At 42.6% G+C, this 12,143-nt stretch overlaps 1 protein-coding gene across 3 annotated transcripts in view; it reads right to left on the reverse strand.

Moving 5' to 3' along the window:
• Positions 1-1,316: 1,316 nt before the first annotated feature.
• LOC124852471 (transducin-like enhancer protein 4) overlaps positions 1,317-12,143 on the reverse strand; it is a 31,566-nt gene continuing 20,739 nt past the window's right edge. For 2 of the 3 annotated variants that reach the window (XM_047341447.1, XM_047341446.1), the window contains exons 9-20: positions 9,799-9,921; positions 9,219-9,272; positions 8,975-9,127; positions 8,610-8,742; positions 8,160-8,347; positions 7,440-7,516; positions 7,088-7,337; positions 6,671-6,918; positions 6,411-6,558; positions 4,908-5,058; positions 4,745-4,821; positions 1,317-4,637 (exon numbers count right to left, since the gene is read on the reverse strand). In XM_047341447.1, coding sequence (XP_047197403.1) covers positions 4,530-4,637; positions 4,745-4,821; positions 4,908-5,058; positions 6,411-6,558; positions 6,671-6,918; positions 7,088-7,337; positions 7,440-7,516; positions 8,160-8,347; positions 8,610-8,742; positions 8,975-9,127; positions 9,219-9,272; positions 9,799-9,921 — 1,710 coding nt within the window. In that variant the 3' untranslated portion in view covers positions 1,317-4,529. The remainder of the gene's footprint in view (positions 4,638-4,744; positions 4,822-4,907; positions 5,059-6,410; positions 6,559-6,670; positions 6,919-7,087; positions 7,338-7,439; positions 7,517-8,159; positions 8,348-8,609; positions 8,743-8,974; positions 9,128-9,218; positions 9,273-9,798; positions 9,922-12,143) is intronic. The other variant, XM_047341448.1, reaches the window with a different exon arrangement.

Raw genomic sequence — 12,143 nt, forward strand, 5'->3', positions numbered from 1 at the left:
TCCTCCCCTCCTTTCTCACATTCTTTCTTTCTTTCTCTTTTTCAATTCTAAAACTAGTCTGGCATTTCCACCACCCTTTATCACTTTTGTCACCACTCTGATAAACACCCAAACCCTACAAACCCTTCACAGCCATTAAATACAGTGAGTAGAATCAGCGGTGGATGATGTGAACAACCCGAATATGACAGTAATTGTCACAATAAATCGTCTGCGCTGAAGTGTTGCGTGACAAACTTTTATGCCAAAAGCAGCCTCTGGATTTTGACTCCCAGCGGCAGCCGTAACTCCACATCCATATTAAATGAGCTGTGAGAAACAAGGGTTTAAGTGTTTTTAGTGCAAACTGACAGGTCGGCGCTAGTCTCTGTCTAACCACCCATTGTGAACGTGCTGTGTTCACGCAGAGCACAGCGCTGGACGGCTGAAGTGGATTAAGTGATCTAAGTGAGGGCTGTGGAGGAGGACGCTCCACCATTACAGTGAATGATAGCTACTCCTGCTGCAGCTCTCCAACCGGCACTTCAAACAGCCCAAAGAGGGAGAGAAGGAGGAAAGGTGGGGATGCAACGTGGGAACGAGCCACCCTACTTCAGCGTTTCACATCGAGAGCCCTTGCAGCCTGCAAATTGCCCACTTTCCTGACAGACAGAGAAGTTGGATTAAACAAACAGGGCCACACAATAGCGAGAAGGCGTCGACGTGCACGTGTTGAATCATGTTGCTGATGCGGCGGATTTTCTTCACATTTAAAACGTTTACGACCTCTGATGTCCGATTCATCATCCTCCAAAAAAAACCTTAACGACCATGTTAACTTCCTGACTGTCGGCTAGCATAATGTTTGCTAAGTGCCACTTTGCAGAATCATATGCGATACTCCACTAACGTCAGCTCACCGCCGGACTGGCTCTTATTTAATTCACTGTTCTAGAGGCAGTGACTCTGGAGGAGGATTATAAATGCAGCCGAGTGAGTATTTACTAGAGTTCAAAACAAAGTATGTGAGGCGACAATTCGATACGATTAGATGCAATAAGATTCGATACAATTTGATATAGAACATGATATGAGATGGTTAGATTTGATATGATACATACGATTCGATACAAGATGATTCAATAGGACTGAAGTCAAAAAGAAGTGGACGAAAGAGGAAGTGATAAGTACAAAAACAATGAAATAAAAATAGGCAATAAAATAAAATACATAGATAAATAAAGTAACCATATATATTTTTGTTTAATTTTAATCTGGATAGTGGGAGGAAGTGGTGTCAATCTATGGTTTAAACAGAGAATGAGGCTCAGCCAAAATAGTCCACACAATAATTTAATAAATCAACCACAGACTAGAAAAAGAGAGCAAAGGCATTTTGTAATTGAAGAAAAAAAAACTGAACTAGCAACAGGAAGTTTCACCGTAAGCTTGAATTATTACATGTTTACAGTATATTTATAACCTTCATGAGTCCCATCGAGCTAAACGCTCCACACATTATTCATATGTTCTCTGTGACAGGTCGTGTTAGCCAGCTAACGATCAGATGACGACGAGTAACATTCAGGTTCGAATGAGTACAACCAAAATCCATTTTTATATTTTTATATTATTAACGGGGACAAACGTTTCAGAGAGTTAGATACAGTTCCTGACGGTGGCACCAGATGTTACGACTTGTTCACAGCCCAGACGTCCTTGACAGAGAAAGGGAATGAATTGTTTTATTTTGAAAGCATAGCTGACTGTGGAAAAACTGAAGTGTTTCAGGAAAGAAAGAAAGAACAACATAAGGCCAAGAAACAACAATCACCAGCAATATTTTTGAATTTACAGTTTCTGTCGTAAAAGCAAATCACAAGAATGTCAGTTATAACAGTGAATTAACTTTCATACGGTCTCTCGTGAAGCAAACCCCATTAGACTACACTGTAAAATGTACATTTACATTCACACCAGTGCAGTAACTATCAGTAATTTTCTTTAATCATGTGACATACTGTGCATACTTGTACATACTGTATGTGTCATGTCCCATAAAACTGAGTAAACGTACGGAAACATCTCTTCAGTGCAGATTATGTCTGTGTCACGGCTGCAACAATATTGTGAAGACAGTTTAACAAACGGATGAACGAACAACTTTCTTGTGTCTAGTGCAATAAAGACTTTTAAAAACTGATCTGATGTACATTGGTTTTCTGTAATGAGCTTTAAGACGTACTTTATTTATTCCAATCCTTGTATTTATATTCAAGTAAGTAAGTCTCAGGGAGATTAGCAATGAGAATGGATTTTTTCCCCCATTCATTCAGACAGTAAATCTATTTGTTGTTTGTCATGGTTGTCATCATAATTAACTTTTCTAAGACAGTTATTTCTGGTGTTACAATAAAAATCTTGCAGTACATGAGATGAGCTATAATATTCTCAATTTTATTCCTTTGGACACTCGATCCTCTGAAAAACTTGTACTCTGGATTAATGTATTTCTTAATTTGATCCTGTTTTGTAATGAGCCTAAAAATGTAAGTTAAAGCTGATACACTTGGTTGGGTTTAGGCACATATTTGAATATATGAGTAAGACTTGGGGATTGGGTCTCGAGATACTTATGTTTAGTGAGAAAATCTGCTGGTTAAGTTAACATTGAAGGTAGTTGACATTAGTTTTGGGTGGTAATGAATTTGATTAAGATCCTAATAACAGCAGATTTCCTTTGCTCTTGGAGTTACAGTGTGTCTACCTGTAGTTGAGAGTTTTGCTGCAGCAGAAATCAAGTTTGAAAGCAGAAGAAAAAGTAGAGCAATGAAATAACATAACTCCAAAAAAAACGTCCTGTTAACAGCACCATGCTTCAAACAATCAGACTGACACAGCAGTGGTCATGAATAGTGTATTTCACACGCATGTGTTCAGCACAGCAGGAGAGACAAGAAAAGCTGTGTCCCAATTTGGGGGCCGCATCCTTCAGAAGATGCATTTGAAGAGCAATTTTGTCACAGCGGCACAATCGGGCCGAGGCTGTCCCATCTGAGAGACTCCTTCAAACATGGCGGAGAAATTCTTCAATTCCAGAGCAACAAAGGATCCAATTGGAGGATCCTTATTGGGCCAAACTAAATTGCCTGGCAGTGGTGTAGCTAGCTAGCAAGCGATGTGGGTGGCCGAGCTGCAGTAAGTGCGGAGGAGCAGAGTAGTTAACGATGCGAAGTTAAGGGCGGGACGAGTTGTTGATGGAAATAGAAAATCCTCCACAGACCAAACCATCTCATTTCGGTTTAACCATTGCATTTCAGGAAGGTCTCGCCTTCGCAGGCCCAGTAGACTCCTCCAAAGGATACAGCCACTGAATTGGGACACGGCTAAAAAGAAGTTGGTTCTGGTTATTTCAAAAAGGACGACAGGTCCGAACTGGATCATCCAGGGTTTTGTTTCTTTACTGATCAATGATCATTTTTGTTCACTCAAAAACAACAATTGTTAAAAACCACCCGAGCAGAGTCCATCACGTTTCGGCTCTTCGTGTAGGTGAACACTCAGCAGGACAAAATGGAGTCAGAAGCGTAGCATTATAAAGGCACTGTGTTATTTCTACAAGCCGACAGAAGAGAAATCACAACCATATTGTGGACCACTTGCTTTTCAAACAAATGTTCAAAAAGTCTTGACAGGAAACCTGGGCAGGAAACGGCCGCTCGAAACGGTTTCACTGGAATCTGTGGGACAGAATCCAGAGAGAAGCCAGAGGAGGCTGAACTTCAGGGGCAGAACCAAGTGCAAAGGTCCGTCTGTGGTGAGGGCACTGAGGGCAAATGCCCAAAGGGTCACAACAAACACACATACACACACAATAAATAAAAAAAAATTTAAGAAACATGGGCAGAAAATAAACGTCAGAGGCAACAGACACAAACTGAATTCAAAGTTAAGTTCAAAATGTAACCATTAATCTTTCTTGTCAAGATTTAGTTGATGATGTCTTTGGAGCATCCTCACAAATTAACGCTTCATCTGTGCAACATGCAAATAAGCAGAGGATAAGTTTTGCGAAATTTGTGCCATTAACTTAAGCAGAATCAGAAGTTTTCTTGGGAAATATTCTGGAGTTTGGTTCGGCAACTTAACTTTTTAAGCCTTGGCAGAAGACAAAATACCGCATGACGTGTGTGTCACAACTGCTTGTATTCATGTTTTTAAAAAAACCTCATACTTATACATAAAAGTGAGACGTAAAGGAATGTGATCTCACAGTATATGATCCAGATTAAGTGCACGTGGACATTCACTCGTTCTCACAGCAACAAAAAGACACTTTTTAAAAACAACATCTCTGTGCTTGGTTCTGCTTGTTCCTTCTGATCCACGACCCTGCCAGGAGGTCAAAAGGTCACGGTCCATGAAAGACTTTTTTTGTTCCATCCAAATCCATTTTATACACATTTAAAAAAAAATGTACACCGGTGATGGAGATATCTCAGACTGTCTGGATGGAGGAGTGGCCTTGTCGTCTGATGGCCGCAGCCCTCTCAGTAGATGACCTCGTACACTGTCGCTTTCTTATCTCCTGAGCCCGTCACGATGTACTTATCGTCTATGGAGATGTCGCAGCTCAGCACAGAGGACGACTCCTTCGACTGCAAGAGCGATAAAAGACGAGTGAAAGAGGAGAAAATGTGCTTAACACAAGAGCGATAAAGGATGACAGGGTTTGACAGACAGGTTTATGTTCTGACGCACTTACCTGGAATATGCTGGCACCATACGGAGTTCTCCAAGCGTTGAGCAGATTGTCTTTTCCTGTGCTCACAAACCACTTCCCTGCAGAGGATTAGGACACGTCAATAAAAAAATAACCCACTTCCTTCCTGTAAGACTAAATCAAAGACACCTCAATAGATTCTTACCGCAGTGAGCAAATCGGAGCGAGAGCACGCAGCTTTCGTGCAGGTGGAGCTGGTACTTGTCAGGTTTGGTGACATGCAGGACCTCCACATTGCTGTTCTCCATCCCGACTGCCAGCCACTCGCCAGTTGGACAGTATCCCAGGGAGAAGATCTGCAAACAGACCCCACAGGTATGGTAGATAACCAGGTTTTCATCCCTGTCCCTTTGTCGGTTGGTTTGCATGATTGTTTGTGAGCAACAGAACAGATTTCCACAAAACTGGATCCAGGATTTATGTATATTTCTTTCTTTAACATTGTGGCATTTTCAACATCCCCAGGGAATAATTAGTTGATCTTGATGAAAAGAGAAATACACATTTAGAGGACTGATATCTACGAGTGTTTGAAATTTGGTGCATCTTGGACTGGACGCTTCTTAGTGCTATTCCAATTCTGTTTCGTTGTTAGAACTGAATCTTCTTCTTTCTGCATTTTTACTGTAGTGTTTTATCACAGAGTTTCACCTTTGTCTTTCATCAATGTGCAAAAGAATCAGACCCACATTTGTCAAACAGTAAAACTGATGCTTAGTATTTTGGCAGAGTTACACAGCCGGTGGTTCACATTGGAAAGATGCTCTACCTCTTCTGTTTCTACCTGAGAAAAAGTAATGACCTGCACATCATCAGTGAATTAAGTAAATAAGGAAAACTTCCATCATTTTCGTAGTTTTCTCTGGGAAAGTTTGAGTGCATGGAGATTGAACTTGTCTGTGTTGGTGGGCACTGATTTTAACATAACTATTAATGTTGGTAAATGTCCACGATAGGTTTTTCTGCACCATCATAAGAACAAAATTGTTTCAGTTTCCAAAATCATACAGAGTTAGCAACAATTCTTCCAGCAGGACCCAAACAACAAATTGTGTCACTTTTCCTTTGATGGACAAAAAAGTATTTTGTCTTTATCAAAACCCATGTGACCTTTTAGTTTAGAACAGATATCATTGGAGAGCATAAGCATTCTCTCAGTTATGTGTCTCTCCCTGTGTGCAGGCCTCTCTTAGCTCTCTTTAAATTCACACCCTCCTCCTCCTCCTCCTCCTCCTCTGCACACAGAGATGGTGAAATGGGTCTTTTCAGGAAAATTGCGGTAATGGTCTATTATTGCCGCTCTTCCCCCTCACCTGAAAAAAAGAGTAAATTCTAACTGCCAGCACTATTAATGTTAAAGGTATCTGAGGACAGGCCAGAAACACAGAGCTCAGTCTGACCTTTAGTGGCTGCTTAAGTGTTCAGAGCTGAGTCCGAAAATTACTGCAATAAATCGGAGCCTGAAGTGGTGTGATTACAAGAAACGCAAATAACTGTCATTTGTCCTGGGATGCACAGTTTTCATCATATCTGCATTTTAGTTTAATCACAAAACAATAAAAGTCAAATTTTTTGCTATTTAAGATTACAAATATATTTATAAAATACAAAGAGTATTGTAAAACGCAAAAAAAGTAGATTTGTGTACCTGGGAGGTGAAGTCATGCTGCTGCAGCTGCCGTCCCTCTCTCAGGTCCCAGGACCGGACCGTGTTGTCCAGGCCGCCGGTCCACAGTTTGGTCCCATCGTTAGAGATGTCGATACAACTGGCCCCGTCAGTGTGGCCCTGGAACTGCCTGCAGACAAATCCAAATTAGCATTGGCCCCCAAAAATCTATATCAGTAGGGTTCTACTTGTGAACCATTGAGGTACATCACTGGGACTGTAGCGTGTCCACGGCTCCGTACCTGACCAGAGTCTGGTTGTGAAGATCCCACACAGCGATGTTTCCATCGGAGCAGCAGGAGAAGCAGACCTTGGAGTCAGGGCTGATGGCCAGAGCGTAACACGCGGGCGCTGACGACGTCAGCTCGGCCTTTATCCGAGGAGTTGGTGTGGCCAAATCCCAGATTGACAGAGTACTCGCCTCGCCCCCGACGATGAGAGTCCGCCCGTCAGGAAGCAGTCGACAGGAGCGGATGTAGTTATCTCTGTTCTGATGTGACAGATACACACACAAGTACATTTTACTGTCGACAAATACAAAAACGCATTTCTAACCACAGCTAAAACAACGAAAAACGTGCTGTACTTTCACCATTTATGATGTCAAATTAGATTTCATGTATCAGTCATGTATGTCAGGGTCAGTGCAGCTCACTCACAAGGCAGTCCAGCTGGGATACAGGGGTCTTGTTGCCCGGGTGACTGATGTCCCACACCTTGACGCAGCCCTTGCCGCCGGTGTAGACGTGACGCGTGGGGTTACTGATGGTGACAGCGCACACCACCTCCCCGTGGCTGAGAGTATTGATCTGCCGTGCGTGGCGCGGGATGCCAGGGCCGATCAGTGCGTCCGGAGGAAAAGGCACAGGCTGCATTTGTCCGTCAGCGCTCACGTGGAAGGAGTAGGCCCTGACAGGAAGAAAAAAGGAGGGTGAGACGGGGGGGACGGGTAAAAGCAAACAAGAGGAAATAAAGGTGACAGCTGAGAACAAGGAGGAGGAGGAAACGTACGGTTTTCCACCAGGAATTCCCGACAGGTTGGGAGGAAGCCCAGGGACACGTATGTGGTGGTGAGGATCGAATCCCACCTGCAGAACATGAGATGGTGAAGTTTAAAACCATCTCAACACACAACTACTGAAAATACTAGAACTGAAATTATATAATAGAGGTGATGTCCCTCAATCAAATTTAAGTTCAGTTGTAAGCTGCAAGTTTAAGTTGGAATTTAAATGTATTAAAGTAATACTAAAGTTTGCAGCTTCTGTACTGAGGATGGTGTAAACAATAAAGCCAGCAAATCCTGTCAGCCTTGATTTAGTGATAAACTAAGGAGAACAAATATACTATATAGTATATACTAATACTCAGGATATTAAAATATAAATAAACAGTTTTAAGAGTTGTTGGGTATTGGGGTGTTTAAGTTACACCCAGTGCACAAAAAAACAACTATTTCAGCAGCATTTAAATTATTATATTTCAATGATGAATTCAGTGATGTGATGCTGTTGATATGAAAAAAATATTTCCTTTCTGCCAAATTTAGTCTTGTGTTAAACTTGATATGTGGATGTTTTTAACCTGCACATCACACAATATCATAAAGTACTACTACTCTATATTTTGCCTTATTAGGCCAGTTTTCAAATCAAATTTCTTCTGATCACATGCAGCATCAATGATTTTAACTCCAAAGTACGTGTTATGTGTTTGTGTGTGTTCTGGTACCACTTGTGTTCGCCCGTAAGCTGCCACCGCAGCGGCCGCCACCGCGCTCATCTGTGGGGAGATGTTGTGCAGGCCGGTGTAGGCTGCTGCCGCCCCGCTCAGCTCTCCGTTCATACCCGGGTGAGGAACCATTCCGAACGGCCCGGGGTACGAGCAGGGCACCGCCAGGGGCGTACGAAGACCGGGAGCTATGGGGACAAAATGGCGTTGAATAAAAGTTGTAGCATTTGGCATCTGAGTTTAAAGATTTTAAGAGTAACGTCTTCTCTCTGAGCTCTCATATCGGAGCAACAGGTCATTGGTCTACTTTAAAATATAATATCCTGTGTTTACAGTAAACTATATTCTCATATACAAGCTTTAAAGGCCTAAACTCAGACCATAATTTCAGGTCATATTCATTTGTGCAATTTCATTTCAGTTACATAAAGCAGTGAATGGAACGCTCACCCAGTGCCTCTACACCCATTGGTTTGGTGGGTGCACACCTCAGGCCGGGGGTGGAGGTGCTGCTGGGTGTTGGGGCATCAGAGCGTGATGTGGGGGTGCTGGACTTGGACACAGGAGTTGTGGACTTCTCATTCTGCAACACACAAAACAGGTAAAGTAATCACAAATGTTAGATTTGCTGTTTACTTAACTTTTACTTAGAATGTATCATCTCCCGAGTTTTCCATCTTACATATTAAACCTTTATTCTGTTCTGTACCTTATTTGACACAATCATTTATTATTCTTACATATTTCTGAAAGTCTAAATATAGAAAACTACCCGGAGATTTGATGAAAAGGAAAACAATCAGAAGGTGACTCACCACGTTAATCTCTTTGGACTTGGAGGACGGCGTGCTGCTGGAGGAGGCGATGGAGGACGGACTCAGGGGAGCGTCCTTCTTCAGCAGGCGAGTTTTGTCCAGTCCGTTCTCCCGAGGAGAGTGGGCGGGGCTTCCTCGAGGAGACACGGGGTCCTGTGGTGGGTGAGTGAGACGAGGACAAGCGAGTAAGATGGATTTATCTCTTTGAGAGCAGGCAACAGAAATGATGTCGAACAGTTTTTACCTCGTTGGAGACGTCCACGACCAAGTTGTCGTCGCTCTTCTCTCCATCACTTTCCTGGCACGGACACAGAAGAAAGAGCATGAGTGACCATTATTTTAAATCTAAATAAATGTACATTATATTCGAGTTCATACAGAAACTGCTGCTGGTATAATGTTTCATTTTGGATAAAACTAAATCCTCGGCCTAGATTAATTGTCTATAAAAACACTTATCATCAGTGTGTGACACAACACAACACCCCCATTAGTTTGAAATTGAATGAAATTATGCATTATGGTGATAATGAAATTGGGTTATCATAAAATCAAGGCTTTAATTAAAGTAATCAAAGGGAACCATAGACTACTTTAATCAATCCTCTGTCAATTTGCATGTGTTTTTCTTTTCACATTTTCTACAATTATACAACTACTAAGACCAGAAACCTGTCTGTCTGTCCATCCATCTGTTTGTCCCTCAATTATCGAGACCCCAGCCTTGACCCTAACCCCCCCGCCATTTATTTCAATCTGCTCTTTTTGTTGTCGCAATCTTTTCTTCGACTCAGAAAGTGTTATCTCTCTACATCTTCACTAACGTAGCGCGTGGAGGTCAGCTCCTTGTCGTCGGTCTTCTGCTTCTTGCTGTCGGAGGAGTAATCGCTTGAGCTGCGGTGCTTCTCTCCGGTCCGGAAGCTGGCCGAGGGAGACACGGACGAGCTCTGGAGGAAACAAGCAAACAAACAAATGTTTAACTTATCAGTAGATGAAGAAAAAACGACTTATTTGTTCTAAAACTCATCAACTATGCACCGGCCGAAGCTCATGATATAATTGTAGGAATAAACATGTTCTTCTGTTCCAAAAATGACCACAGATTGTACTGAATGCAACATGTGCATCTGTATCTGTTACAACCCAGTGAGAACATCTTGTTCTGTGGACGATCAAAAGATATGGCCGCACTCTTTCCTGTTGATTTTCTAAATATCAGTGACCACAAAATAAAAAAATCTCAAGAGATGAATATCTCCTAACCTGCACAAACATTTCACAAACTATCTGCATGACTCACAGGCTGTAAAAAGAGATGGATGAAGCGTCTCCACTTCTTCATGCTGTACAAAAATTATCTACAATCTACAATATCCAAGATAGTAGTTTGGGATATTGTAGTTTGGCTTCACTTTTGGGGAGCTGTCATGTCGTGTATTACACAGACATAGACAGTAAATCAACATGTTTTCTATCCTGGTTTGTGTGAACTGACCCTTTAATACCAAATGGGCAATAGTCGTCTATATGTGGGTCAATTTAATAGTTTCCAGGGTAAATATACACAGGGAGCAACTCACTGCAGAAAGACATGACTGTACAAATCAAATTAAAAGTGAAGGTTAACACCCTGTAAGTTGGAACACATGGAGTCTCTTACTGTCCATGGACACAGAAAACAAATTCAAAGTAATTCCCCATTGTCTGCAGACGACTGTGGGCAGAGCCGAGGGAGAAAGAAATCTCAAGGCGAAAGTAGACTTTGATAGATTGAAGGAAATTACTCTTTTTATACCCTGCACGGGGTGAAAGGCAAAATATAAGCTTCATCTTATATTCTAAAATTCTTTGGAATGTGTCAAGACTTCTCCAGGGCTACAAAATAAGGACAAATCTGGCAGCGAGCGTGCAGCCAGCAGTCATCGGTGCAAACAGGAAGACAAAGATGAACGACGCAGACACATAATGAGTGTGTGATCCGCTCCACGGCTGGATTTCCACATCACTTTAAAATCTCCTCTGCCTGTCAAAACCATTTCATCGTATACTGCATCACACAATGCAGAAGCAGCGCCGCATCCTTGACAGTTTGACTCCGCCAGCGTGGCTTGAACTCGGCGGCATTATTTTGAATCCAGGGGGGGAGGAGGAGGAGGAGGAGGAGGAGTCGCTCCATTGATGTCTCTGTTTTTGTAATCAAATCTGGCGTCCTTTGAATTACAATTAGTGCGGGATTAATCCTCTTTGAGAAGCACAGATCAAAATAAGGTCAAGGAAACATTTCCCCCTCTTGCTCCGCCTGTCCCTGCTGATCTGGCTCTCATTGGGAGGCGCTCCTTACCCCGGCACACGACGGACGGAAGGGAGGAAAAATAAAGCAGGACCTTTAACTCGACCTTTCCACTAACTCACGCTTGCAACCTTTCCGCTGCCCTTTGCCGTGCTGCAAGTGTTGATGACAAAGATTCGGTAGGGGGGGAGGAGTAAGGGTTCGGTGTGTGTGTGTGTGTGTGTGTGTGTGTGTGTGTGTGTGTGTGTGTGTGTGTGTGTGTGTGTGTGTGTGTGTGTGTGTGTGTGTGTGTGTGTGTGGTCGGGCAGCACTTGTACCTGTACATTTTACTACTATGCACACTATGTGCAAACAATGTTGAGATGTCCGTGTGTATACAGATGGAAGTTTCTTTTTTTTGACATAGAGCAAGCTGACCACCACACACACACAAACTTAGACGAACACACACACTCACACACACACACACACACACACACACACACACACACACACACACACACACACACACACACACACACACACACACACACACACACACACACACACACACACACACACACACACACACACACACACACACACACACACAGACTCCCCCTCTCTTTCCAGACTGATTCGATTAATTAGCCTGCAAATTAGCTCTTTCAAAAACATCAAGGCAAATTAATTTCGCTGCAGAGACAAATGAAGGCTCCGCCGGCGGCAGCGTGAGCTTTGTGAGTGTGAAGACCCGCTCAGTGTTGCTGGGTGAAAGTATTAATTTACAAGCACATCATAATCTTATCTGCCTCCCATTTCAAATTGATTCTGCAAGTCCTGATAAGGAACCTGTAACCTCTACACGTGCGCCTTTTTTATTTCAGTTTCACAAACAGC

This window comes from Hippoglossus stenolepis, chromosome 9 (assembly GCF_022539355.2).
Source record: "Hippoglossus stenolepis isolate QCI-W04-F060 chromosome 9, HSTE1.2, whole genome shotgun sequence".
Taxonomy (NCBI): Eukaryota; Metazoa; Chordata; class Actinopteri; order Pleuronectiformes; family Pleuronectidae; genus Hippoglossus; species Hippoglossus stenolepis.